Source organism: Arabidopsis lyrata (assembly GCF_000004255.2).
Source record: "Arabidopsis lyrata subsp. lyrata unplaced genomic scaffold ARALYscaffold_4, whole genome shotgun sequence".
Classification (NCBI taxonomy): domain Eukaryota; kingdom Viridiplantae; phylum Streptophyta; class Magnoliopsida; order Brassicales; family Brassicaceae; genus Arabidopsis; species Arabidopsis lyrata.
The window spans coordinates 18,054,712-18,068,094 of NW_003302552.1; the positions used below are offsets into that span (position 1 = coordinate 18,054,712).

At 36.1% G+C, this 13,383-nt stretch overlaps 2 protein-coding genes and 1 long non-coding RNA gene across 3 annotated transcripts in view; 2 read left to right on the forward strand and 1 right to left on the reverse strand.

The window, feature by feature from the left end:
* The first annotated feature begins 64 nt into the window (after nt 1–64).
* On the forward strand, nt 65–808 carry LOC110229187. The gene is made up of 3 exons (XR_002332649.1): nt 65–106; nt 201–245; nt 400–808. It is a non-coding gene; the product is annotated as an uncharacterized LOC110229187 (long non-coding RNA).
* Nucleotides 809–1,294: 486 nt separating this feature from the next.
* LOC9317590 (expansin-A3) lies at nt 1,295–3,679 on the reverse strand. Its single transcript, XM_002881478.2, has 3 exons — nt 3,476–3,679; nt 3,002–3,320; nt 1,295–2,050 (listed from the first exon to the last, which is right to left on the reverse strand). The coding sequence occupies exons 1-3, from the start codon at nt 3,633–3,635 to the stop codon at nt 1,741–1,743; spliced, it is 789 nt and encodes a 262-aa protein (XP_002881524.1). The 5' UTR covers nt 3,636–3,679; the 3' UTR covers nt 1,295–1,740.
* A 7,789-nt stretch (nt 3,680–11,468) lies between these two features.
* Nucleotides 11,469–13,383, forward strand: part of LOC9315757 (scarecrow-like protein 9) — a 23,296-nt gene continuing 21,381 nt past the window's right edge. The window contains exon 1 of the mRNA XM_002879644.2: nt 11,469–13,346. Within this exon, the coding sequence (XP_002879690.2) occupies nt 11,559–13,346 (1,788 nt within the window). The 5' untranslated portion in view covers nt 11,469–11,558. The remainder of the gene's footprint in view (nt 13,347–13,383) is intronic.

The following is a 13,383-nucleotide window of genomic DNA, read 5'->3' on the forward strand; positions in this document are numbered from 1 at the left end:
GTAAATTTAGGGTTTGAAATTGTGAGAATGATGGATTCCTCCGTCGTGTTGTAATGGTTTCCGGTTCTGATCTCTTGAAGAGGGTTTGTCTGATTCAGCCACAAAGGTAATTCATGATTCGGTCCGTAATTTGTTTCTAGGTTATGTTTTGGATTTGGAGATAATTCAGTTGATTTCATCTCTATTTTCTCTCTTTTCAGGGATTGGTTAAAGCACTGCCATCTTCTCATATAGTTCTTTATGGGGTACATTTATAATTTCTAAGCTTTCCTTCTGTTTCAAGCAACTGTTTTCATCTCTATTCATAAGTCACGCCACTTAGGATGTTTTTTACCAGTTGTTAATTTGTGATCCGTCTTTGATCAACAACCTATTTAAGTGTTCTTTTCAATTGTGCAGACGCCGCTGCCGTATCCTGGTTATTGCACAGTTTATGCAGTTTTGATTGGTGAATGCAAGACTCGCAATGTTTCTCCGGTTTGGTATGGTACTCACACGTCTCGCAGAGCTTTATAGCAGTTGCAAGGGATTGGTGATCGTTCGTGACCTTTGTAATGGAATAACTAGAATAGAAGTTTGGTGAGTATTGCATCTTTTTTCTTTCTTTTCTTTTGAACTTAAATCGTTGTAGAATTGGAATAGCTTTGAAATTTCAAATCAAGCTAACCAAGCTCACAAGGCGGCACGATCAATTTCTTTAAATGATTCATCCATGTTTGAATATAGTGCCCCTACCATTGCGATGTTTCTGTTCATCTATATATGCCATCTCTTGATGCAATCTATTTATATCTATGGCACTTGTCAACTTTGCAATCCATATGATAAGATCCTTAGAAATTCAGAACAGCACATTCGATTTTAGCTTATAAGCTAAGAACCACATATGGATTTTCGCTCAATGCCCATCATCTTCATCAACAAATGTCATTTCTTTATGCATTCAGTTTATATCTATCGTTCTTATCAAGTTTTTAAAACTTTGCAACCATATGATAAGATCCTTAAAATTCAGACAGTTTATAGTTTATATAATTGGCTACAACCTCAAAAACGATAAGATAAAGCATAACATCCACCTACATCAGGACATGTACTAAAGAAATCACACGCACAATCACACACACACAGAAATGCAATAAAAAGTAATGACTCCTCCATAACCTCACAAACTCGCATATCCGTTTAAATTCGTCTATTTTCTTAGATAGTCCAACACTTACTAGAACTTTTAAACTTTTTCATTAACCATTTGCCTACAATCAAATGTTTTTGTGAAATCAAGTTTCCAAAAAATTGCAATCTATAATTTCAGATTTTATATATATATTGGCCCAATGGCCTATTACACGGTCCATCCGACTCGATCATAAGACTGTTCCCCACTCTTTGGCTTATTAGCAGAAAGAAGATGCCACCAACGAAATAACTAAAGGAAACATAACCAAAAGAAAAACAAATCACTCTCTGGCTAATACTAGCAGCACTTTTATTCTGAGGATCAAGAAAAGAAAAGAGAAAACAAATCACCATTAAATCGCAAACATAAAAAATAAATTTTGCTGATAATAATACTAAAAAAGGAAACATATTCCACAAGCCACCGGAATTTTCCTAAGAAAATTAAAGAGAAAACCCAGGGCTGGAAAATGTCCCATCTCTCTTCTTGTTTTTGTCTCTCATATTAAAAATAAAATAAAAATAACATCTGAGTATTGATCTGTTGGGTGTTTTCGGACTTCAGACTCGGAAGTTTTTGCCGGAGAAAGTCTGACCAAACTGCCACGTGGAAGGAGCAACGTTCCATGAGGTGGAGGAACGTCGATCAGAGGCGGTGACTCGGAAAGAGAGTGATTGGCCGATGAGGACGGCGTTGGACTGCCAGTTCTGTCCCCAGTTCCTACTCATCCTCACCCAATCTGTCTTTGATCCCTTTACGCTAACTCCGTTAATATCTCCGGCGCCGGCAACGTTAGTTACCAGAACAAGATTGAAGTATCTGAATCCGTTTACTGTGAATCTTATCCCTCCTATCTTCCGACAAGGTACCCTTCAGAGGAAACAGAAATTCAGACAATTATTAACAACAAGACAAGTGAGACTGAGGCTGAGAGAGAGAGAGGTGGATCTCTGGGTTACTGTGTCTATGTGTCCTGCTTGGTTTCCCGAAAAGATAATTGGAAATACTATAAAAATATTCGTATTTAAATTGTTTATAAAGAGAAAGAAACAAAAAATAATAATAATTGAGAGTGATGTTTTCAGTTTCTGAACTCTGAAACACATTGGCCGTTATCTAAAAGTGCTACAAGCCTAGAGGTAAACAAAGAACATGTTCGGTAGTCGGTAGAAATATCTTTTTAAAGTTAATTATAGAAACAGAACCTAAAAAAAAAATATTGTGAAAAATAAAACTTTTTTTTTTAAGGCATCTAGGCATTTTAACAAAGAATCTTTAGATTTATAAAGGGCTTTATTTTTATTTTGAAAATTGGAAAATATCTATTTCAACAAGAAATTTTGAAAACGTCTAATTCACATGAAAAAGTATCTATGTTTGTGAAACTCTATATTTTCTTGCATATTATAGAGCATAATAAAACTTAGAGTGAATTAGGTGAATAACCAAAAAAAAAAAAAAAATTAGTTTTTTAGAAAGAAGGTAGAGAGAGATAGGGAGAGAAAGAGAGTGAATAGGGGGTTAGAAGTTAGATATTTAATTTTGTTGTTTTTTTAGGTTATCTAGTGCAATTTCTCTAAAACTTAAAGCTCTAATTTGTTTTACACAATAAAACACTATTTCCCTTCAAAACATTAATCTCCTTTTTAACAACAAAAAAAAAGTATTAATCTAGATTTGCAAAAGTCACTATCATCCATATGGTTCTTTGTTTAATTTCTTCACCGTATTATTTACACTTAAATACTTAAACTCTTATTGATTCACTAAATTATAATAGCCGACAAAACCAAAAAGATGCAAAATAAAACAGAGAGAGACCTGCGATAGGAGACGGGGACAATGCCGGCACGGTACAAACCGATCTTGAGGAACATAGGCATGGCGAGATCAAAATGCTCTCGCGGCGGATTACACCATCCTCCGTCGTCACTCGGCTGAGCGAAATTCGGTGGACAAAAGTTTGTCGCCGTCACAAGAATAGACGGATTTCCCGGAACACACCATCTCGGGTCATCAGTACACTTAATCTCAAAACAAGCACCGCAGCTGAATCCGTTGTTGAACAGAGCAGTGCTCAACGCCGCCGTGTTCACACCGTATCCTTGGCTGTACAAGTTCCCGTACCCACACGCGCCGCCTAGCAAAACCCACGCGCCAAAAACAAAAACAGAGAGAACAAAAAAGAGTTAGAAACTTCTCAAAAAAAAACAAGAAGTTAGAAATCATAATTCATGGTTATACACGAAATGAAATCAACAATGGTGGATTTGGTAAGGAAGTGAATATATATACCCATTGTGCCGGAGGCGTCACTACCACCGTAGAAAGTGGCGTGTGCGTTCTGCCACGGGCCGCCGCTGTAAACGCCGGGGATTTTGGCGTTTGAAGCGGTGAAGAGAAAGGAAGCCGTAACGGCCAACCACAAGCCGATCCCAAACGCAGTCGCCGTCATTATGAAAGAGAGAGAGAGAGAGAGAGAGAGAGAGAGAGAGAGAGAGAGAGAGAGAGAGAGAGAGAGAGAGAGAGAGAGAGAGAGAGAGAGAGATGTGTATTGGATAGGCTGAGAGAAAGCGGGAAGGACTACGGGTATTTATGGGGACTGTGGGACTGATGCTGGTTGCCTTTTTTAACCTCACGGTAAAAATGTTGGTGCTTTTCTAGATTTACAGGGTTTTGAGGGAATTAATTGCTGCCCATTTCATTGGTTTGATTGATGGGCTTTCACTTTTTGAGACTAAACCGTTGGTGACATTGTGTTCATGTACCAAAATCAAATCTAGTGCAGCTGAATATAGTAAACCGTTTTTTACTGGAATATACTATATATTTATCCGAAGCCAAACCGATTTCAACCCAAAATTCAATTTTGGTATTCATAGTTGAATTTCTACAGAAGCTCGAATTTCTTAAAACCGATTCAAACCAAAATTAAATGCGAAACACAATCACGTATGTTTGTCTTTTCTTTTTACGAAGCATAGCGTATAACTTATATTATTTGCCATTATCTACGCATGCACGCATGTATAAGTGTTTTTTAGTCACAGGGCATGTTAACATACATAAATGTATTAAACAAACATATAAACATGTATCAAGTTTTCCTGTATATTTTCTAGTGAACATATCTTATAAATGAACCAAACGAATCGAGCATCACACTAAGAGCATGTGGTTAGACTAAGGGCGACATAGAAACAAATAAATTAGTTTTGCAGCAGATATATATTGTTAACTGATGATTTTTCTGAATAATAATAAAAGTTGTATTAAATGGATGACATAGTCACATTCACATAGGGCCGCAAAAGTTGAATGACATGCTTCTCGATTTATCGTATTATATGAGCATGTGGAGTGTCTGTGATATAATTGTTACACAAGTTCTATGTTCCATGTGAATTATTATAAAGTTTAAGGCTCCCAAGGTGATTTTAGAGTAGTTCTGTTTTACTGTTTACAATAATTGAAAGTCACTATTCCAAACACTCCCAAAAAAAAAAAAACTCAAATTGGCTTTTGTTGACATTTAGAAACTAAAAAGTAAGAGACATTTATAGTTTTAGATGGCTATACAACTACAAATACATTAATCTAACTAATTTTAACCAATAAATTTGTTTCTGTTATAATAATTACTTTATTTTATGGTGTATATAAATATAAATAATAGAGAAAAAATTTATACCCGCAGAAGGATCGGGATACTGAAAATAAAGAGATGAGAGGGAGAGAGATTATTACTTCTCTTGTAATTGAAGTAATGAATTGTGATTTTACATCGAACGAATTTGTTCGTTTATATAGGCGTAAAAAAGTAAATTACTATGCGTGCATAGTGATGGTGGGCTCCACATAAATTAATAAATAACGAAACGTTTAACCCATGTGCGCATCTTTTGCGACTTTACGATTCCTCCTTTTCACGACTTTTATAACACTCCCCCTTGGAGACCAGTGTCACTATGTCTCTTGCGTAATGTCTTCTGTTGCCTCGTTAAAAACCTTTCTAGGAAAACCCGGTGGGAAAAACCATAGTAGGTAAAAAGAGTGCAACCGCGCAAGCTCCCCCTCGAATGATCAGGATCATAACTTACAAGTCTTGTTGACGACGCATTCCAATGTTATGAACATGTTTCCTGAATATAGAGGTGGGTAATGATTTCGTGAAGAGATCCGCAGAATTCTCGGATGATCGGACATATCTTACTTCAATGTCTTTATTCTTCACGAGCTCTTGGGTGTATGAAAAGAACTTCGGAGGGATATGTTTGGTTCTATCGCTTTTGATATATCCTTCCTTTGTCTGAGCAACACATGCAGCATTATCTTCATACAAGATAGTTGGCTCCGTATTCAGACGAATTCCACTACTCGTTTGAATGTGTCGACTTATTGATCGTAGCCACACGCATTCTCTACTCGCTTCACTGGAGTGCAATGATTTCAGCATGATTTGAAGAAGTAGCTACAAGTGTCTGCTTCTGAGAACGCCATGATATAGCAGTACCTCCAATCGTGAATATGTATCCTGTTTGGGATCGAGCTTTGTGTGGATCTGATAAATATCCTGCATCTGCAAAACCAATCATTTGACCATTTATATTTTTAGGATAAAATAACCCTAAATCAATAGTCCCTTGAAGATAACGAAAGACATGTTTAATTCCGTTCCAATGTCTTCGTGTAGGGGATGAACTAAATCTAGCCAAAAGATTGACTGAAAATGATATATCAGGTCGAGTGCAATTTGCAAGATACATAAGGGCTCCAATTGCACTTAGATACGGTACTTCAGGACCGAGTATCTCTTCATTCTCCTCATGCGGTCGAAATGGATCACTCTCAACGTTAAGTGATCTAACGACCATAGGAGTACTAAGAGGAGTTGCCTTATCCATGTTGAATCGTTTTAGCACTCTTTTAGTATACGTGGATTGGTGCACAAATATACCCTTTTGGGAATGTTCAATTTGTAGGCCAAGACAAAACTTTGTTTGTCCGAGGTCTTTCATCTCGAATTCCCCTTTTAAATAGTTTGTTGCTTTCTGTATTTCATCTTGAGTCCCAATTATATTTAGATCATCAACATATACCGCGATTATCACAAATCCGGATTTTGTTTTCTTGATGAAAACACATGGGCATATAGGATCGTTCACGTATCCTTCTTTCGTTAAATGTTCACTGAGACGATTATACCACATTCGCCCAGATTGCTTTAACCCATATAATGATCTTTGCAACTTTATTGCACATAACTCTTTGGGTTTAGATTTCAATGCTTCTGGCATATTAAACCCGTCGGGAACTCTCATATAGATATCTGTATCTAATGATCCATACAAATATGCTGTAACAACATCCATGAGACGCATTTCTAAATTTTTATCAGCCGCTAGACTCATCAAGAATCTAAACGTTATTGCATCCATAACGGGGGAATATGTTTCCTCATAATCAATCTCGGGTCTTTGAGAAAATCCTTGAGCTACGAGACGAGCCTTGTATCTCGTAATTTCATTTTTCTCATTTCGTTTTCTAACGAAAACCCACTTGTATCCAACCGGTCTCACATCTTCAGGTGTGAGTATAATAGGTCCGAATACATTTCGCTTATTAAGTGAATCAAGTTCGACTTGGATGGCATCCTTCCATTTTATCCAGTCGTGTCTCTTTTGACATTCATATACAGACTGTGGTTCTGGATCTTCGTTTTCCTCATTTATTTCTTTTGCTACGAGGTATGAGAAAACGTCATCGACTTCATCCATTTTATTTTGATCCCAGATCTTTCCATTATGGATATAGTTGATAGAAATCTCATGATTTCCTTCAGGCTCATGATGCTCATCATTGTCATTAGACTCATGATTCGTTTCTTCCAAAATGCTTTCTGCTATTTTGGGAATATCGAGCTTTTCAGCTTCCTTTCGCTTTCTAGGATTTTTATCCTTAGAACCAACTGGTCTACCACGCTTCAGGCGTGTTCTAGACTCACGTGTATCGTCTGCTTTTCCATGTTCTTGTGGAATTTCAATCCGAGCAGGAACATTTGCAGCTGGAATATGTGATTTGGTTATCGTTTTAGTATCTACAAAAGCATCAGGTAATTGATTTGCTATACTTTGTAAATGCATAATTCGTCGAACTTCCAGTTCCGACTGTTTCGTAGGAGAATCAAGATGTAACAAAGATGGTACACTCCACTTTATATTCTTTCCTACTTGTTTGTTTTCTCCCCCTAGAACTGGGAACTCTTTTTCATCAAAATGACAGTCAGCAAAGCGTGCCGTAAAGAGGTCACCAGTTCGAGGTTCTAAATACCTTATAATAGATGGAGAATCATAACCCACATATATCCCGATCCTTCTGCGGAAATGGATGAAACAATCTCCAAGAAAATGGCTCAAGAAATTTGCATACCAGATAGTGGGACAACACACACTATTCTAAAGGACAAAAGATATTTCTCTAACTTAAAACCGACAAACATGATTGTCAATACAATATCAGGTCCTGTAGACGTGATTGAAGGAACTGGTATTGCCAACTTTATGTTGCCTAATGGAACCAAGTTTTCCATAAAAAATGCCTTGTATTCTCCAAAATCTAAAAGGAATTTGTTGAGTTTCAAAGACATATACCTTCAAGGATATGATACTCAGTCTGCAACTGAGAATGAAAAGAAGTATATGTACATAACTTCTGATAAATCGGGAAAAAGGCTTATATTGGAAAAATTTCCAAAACTTCCTTCAGGATTGCATTATACTCATATAAGTGCAATCGAATCGCATCTAGTGATTAAAAGAAATCCAGAAGATTTCACATTATGGCATGATCGCCTCGGTCATCCAGGCACCTCGATGATGCGAAAAATCATAGAGAGCTCACATGGACACCCATTGAAAATCCAGGAGATATGTCATGGGAATAAAAAGACATGTGCCGCATGTTCTCTTGGAAAACTTATCATAAGGCCATCGCCAGCCAAAATTGATAAAGAATCACCAAAATTCCTTGAAGAAATAAATATTTAAAGCAGTGCATAAAATTAAGGCGGCTCAGCCGACCGGTAGCAGAAATAAATATTTAAAGCAGTGAATAAAATTTCAGGTGGCTCAGCCAACCATTAACAGAAAATAATTAATTATGGTGCATGAAGTAACATATATATACATATATAGTTTCTTTTATTTATTTATATAATTTTCTTTTCTCCTTTTTTTTTTCTCATATTTTTTCTTTTAACGAGGCGATATACCGCCCGGTATAATACCGTATTTTTTTTTCAGCGATCATAGAGTGATCGTGCTGATAACGTGTTATAATAATTACTTTATTTTATGGTGTATATAAATATAAATAATGGAGAAAGAATTTATACCCGCAGAAGGATCGGGATACTGAAAATAAAGAGATGAGAGGGAGAGAGATTATTACTTCTCTTGTAATTGAAGTAATGAATTGTGATTTTACATCGAACGAATTTGTTCGTTTATATAGGCGTAAAAAAGTAAATTACTATGCGTGCATAGTGATGATGGGCTCCACATAAATTAATAAATAACGAAACGTTTAACCCATGTGCGCATCTTTTGCGACTTTACGATTCCTCCTTTTCACGACTTTTATAACAGTTTCGATCATTTTAACGGTTAATAGAAATTTACTTCAAAATATATAACTATTCACACATAATGTATAGCAAATCCAAATCATTTGCAAGAATATGGGAATAAAAAAGACATGGATAGAGAAGCAAAATAACGGTCAGACTAAAAAAATGTAAATGTTTGAATCTTTCTCTATATAGCTTTCCAACTCAAAAAGCTTTAAGCCAACCATAAAATATAGCAATTTTCTCCACAAAAATACTATAAATCTATTACCAAAACGGTCTAATAAGTTTTGAGATCATGCTCTCTATGTAATAAACCTGGGATGAATCAAGTCTCTCTGACTATCCACCAGCATATGGGTGGATGTCGGTGCTGCCTTTTTTGCATCAATGGAAACCATTAACTCTAGAATTTCATTTGCAATCCATGCGGTAAGGTTAGTTGGTGGTCGCTTGCCATATATTTGCAATCAACAAATGGAGGGGTTCATATCTACAAAGATTGAGATGTTGCACGCTAATTTTGTAAGAAACTACTAGATTTTAACCCGCAGTACACCGCGAGATGATTTATTTTCTAAAGTTAGTATATATAAAATTTTATAAATTATATCTCCTTATAAAATATTTATGGTTTATAGTTTATAATTATTATCAAGTAACGGTATATCACGAGTTCACGGAACAATAATAAACTGATGATTTAACTCGTAGTTAAGCGGCATGTTAATGAAATTTTAAAATTTTATAAATATTGATTCAAATCCGCTCGCCATATAAATCCGTTCCGAAATATACTCGTCCCATAATTTCTTAACCCATCCCGTGATTTCGTTTCTAAAAGTAGTGATTTTAAAATTTAATGATTTTGTATTATATATAAAGTTTATAAATTGTACCATTTTCTAAGACATTTATATTTTAGTAAACTAAGGATTGAATCTGTATTAAAGCGACATGTTAATGATATTTTAAAATTTTATAAATGTTGATTCAAACTCGTCCACCATATAACCCGTCTTGTAATTCCTTAACCCGTCTTTTAATATGTTTTCTAAAAGTAGTAATTTTAAAAAAACTAACGATTATTTATTATAGATAAAAGTTTGTAAATTGTATCATTTTCAAAGACATTTATATTTTATAGTTTACAATTGTTATTAAGTAGCATGATACCACGGGACAATTTTTGATTTTATACAATCTTTTCTAAATGAGATTGATTTGATATGTCTAATATTGGTGGTATTAAAAAAAATTAAGGATTTAATCCGTATTGAAACGGCGGATTAATGATATTTTAATCTTTTTATTATTGTTGGTTCAAAAACCCGTCCAGCCAAAAAACTCATTTATTTTATTAATGTTGGTCTTATTTATGATATGATTCTGAATTATTGTCTAAATATTTTAATCAATGTAGAACGTTGAACACACATTTTCGTCAATTGGATAATATATGTCCGTTTTTTAAATTTCGAATCACAGTATATGCAGAAAAAAATTTAATTTTTTTACTTTATGTATTATATGATGATTCAAAACAGTTAAAAATAAATCAAACAAATATGATAGGAGAATCATAATTCTAAATCTTCTAAATATCTAAATTTTTAAATATGAAATATCCGGTGTATGAGTTGGGTTAAATATAACCCGATCCAACAAATTTTTTATGACCAAAATTTGGAAATAGATCGGGTATCCAAATAACTCGGGAGCATTTTTATCTATCCATCACCAAAATGAGTAAATAACTGCAAAAATACTAGTATAGATTAAATTTTACATAGAGAAAATCAGTAAATATATAAATACTTGCATCCAAAGAGTCGATCATAGACAATTAAAATATCACTTCAAAGATGCAAGGGATAGACAAAGACAATCATATGCAGACAATTTGCGAGAGTTCGTTGCGGTCAATGCTAAAATGTGTATAAGGACTTTTACATGCGTGACTTATATAACACTACTACACTTGTTGATCTATCCGGTCTTTTCACGTGAGCATATAGATATCGTATTATTAAAACGCAAAAAATGAAAGTGGAAAAATGTTTGCACGAGCATTACTATCTTAAGATTTTAATCAAACAATAAATATAAAAATATTTTTGTATAGAACAACATAAAGCGTTTTAATTTTGAATGGCACTCCACTTAGCATGAATTTTTGTTGGGTATAAAATCTGGTATCTATTGATACTGAACACATAGCATGGGCTAAATCTAGAACTACTACAATAGATGATTCTATGGTAAAGTTGGAAACGAAGTTCACAGCCACTGTGCTGTTTGGGGAAGGTCAGAGGCTCTCTCGTTATCTATTTATCTTAAATAAATAGGCCCTAAACTTAATTAACTAGTTTAAAGAATCATAAATCTCATTAAATGTGTACTTGCCACTAACCCAAAAAAAATAAAATTAAGTAAGCTTTACTTACTGTAATAACGACACGTGGCGATCAACGAATCGATAAGAAAAGCACATTTTTAGCTATTGTCAAAAATGATAAAGCACGACGACGACAGGTCCCCACAAAACGCATATGATCCAACGGCTGTGATTTACTTTTCCCTACCTCGTAGACTAGACCTTATTTATTTGATTATTTTTTTAAAAATCAAAAACGCATTTATTCCGATTCCTCTTCTCTCTCTCTCTCCTCGGTCCCCTCTTCACCCTCTAAAGTCTAAACCTCGTCGTCTCATCCTCTTCTTCTTCCTTAATAATTTCTCAATCGAGAAATGATTACTGAACCAAGTCTAACCGGGATTTCAGGTACGGTTAACCGGAACCGTTTATCCGGTTTACCCGATCAATCCGCTTCGCATAGCTTCACTCCGGTGACACTATACGACGGTTTCAATTACAATCTCTCCTCCGATCATAGAAACACCGTCGTAGCTCCGTCTCAGAATTCAGTCTTTATTCGGGAAGAAGAAGAAGAAGATCCGGCTGATGATTTCGATTTCTCCGATGCTGTTTTAGGATACATTAGTCAGATGTTGAATGAGGAAGACATGGATGATAAAGTCTGCATGCTTCAAGAGTCTCTGGATCTGGAAACAGCTGAGAGATCGTTATACGAAGCTATTGGTAAGAAGTATCCTCCATCTCCAGAACGAAACTTAGCTTTCGCTGATAGAAACGACGAGAATCTTGACCGTGTGGTTCCAGGAAACTACACTGGAGGTGATTGTATAGGTTTCGGGAACGGTGGAATCAAGCCTTTGAGTGGTGGTTTCACTTTGGATTTTCGAAATCCTTCCTCGGTTCTAAGTGTTCCACAATCTAATGGTTTGATTACTATCTATGGAGATGGAATTGTTGAATCGTCGAAGAAGAGTTTGTATCCTGATTCGAATCGGGAGAGTCATCAATCTGTTTGGTTGTTTAGTAGTGGGATTGAAGAAGCTAGTAGGTTTCTTCCTGAACAAAACATTGTGAATTTCAGAGAGGAGAATTGTATGAACAAAGGAAGGAAAAACTCTAGCCGTGATGAGATTTGTGTGGAAGAAGAGAGGAGTAGTAAATTGCCTGCAGTGTTTGGTGAGGATATTTTGAGGTCAGATGTTGTTGATAAGATCTTGGTTCATGTACCAGGAGAAGAGAGCATGAAGGAGTTTGATGCGTTGCGTGAAGTTTTGAAGAAAGGAGTGGAGAAGAAGAAAGCTTCAGTGGCTCAAGGTGGGAAGAGACGAGAGAGAGGACGAGGACGTGGAAGAGGAGGAGGAGGAGGGCAAAATGGGAAAAAAGAAGTTGTGGATTTGAGAAGTTTATTGATACATTGTGCTCAAGCTGTTGCAGCTGATGATCGTAGATGTGCGGGTCAGTTGTTGAAACAGATTAGACTGCATTCTACGCCGTTTGGTGATGGGAACCAGAGGTTGGCTCATTGTTTTGCTAATGGTCTCGAGGCGAGGTTAGCTGGTACTGGGAGTCAGATTTACAAAGGGATTGTGAGTAAACCGAGATCTGCTGCAGCTGTGTTGAAGGCTCACCAGCTTTTTCTTGCGTGTTGTCCTTTTAGGAAGCTCTCTTATTTCATAACTAATAAGACGATACGCGATCTTGTTGGGAATTCTCAGCGGGTTCATGTTATTGATTTTGGTATTCTTTACGGTTTCCAGTGGCCAACTCTTATTCACCGGTTTTCGATGTATGGATCACCGAAGGTTAGGATCACTGGGATTGAGTTTCCACAGCCCGGGTTTCGTCCAGCACAGCGGGTTGAAGAAACTGGTCAAAGGTTAGCAGCGTATGCCAAACAATTTGGGGTGCCATTTGAGTATAAAGCAATTGCTAAGAAGTGGGATGCAGTTCAACTTGAAGATCTTGATATCGACAGGGATGAGATTACTGTTGTTAATTGCCTGTACCGGGCTGAGAATTTACATGATGAGTCAGTCAAAGTAGAAAGTTGTAGAGACACTGTTCTCAATTTGATCGGGAAGATCAATCCCGATCTTTTCGTCTTTGGCATAGTGAATGGTGCATACAACGCACCGTTTTTCGTGACACGGTTTCGCGAGGCTCTATGTCATTTCTCCTCGATTTTCGACATGCTTG

Coding starts and splice junctions, on each gene's coding strand:
- LOC9317590 (XM_002881478.2), bottom strand. CDS start 3,635: ATGACGGCGACTGCGTTTGGGATCGGCTTGTGGTTGGCCGTTACGGCT. Junction 3,321..3,475: donor TGACGCCTCCGGCACAATGG/GTATATATATTC, acceptor GGGTTTTGCTAG/GCGGCGCGTGTGGGTACGGG. Junction 2,051..3,001: donor GTCCCCGTCTCCTATCGCAG/GTCTCTCTCTGT, acceptor TTTCCTCTGAAG/GGTACCTTGTCGGAAGATAG.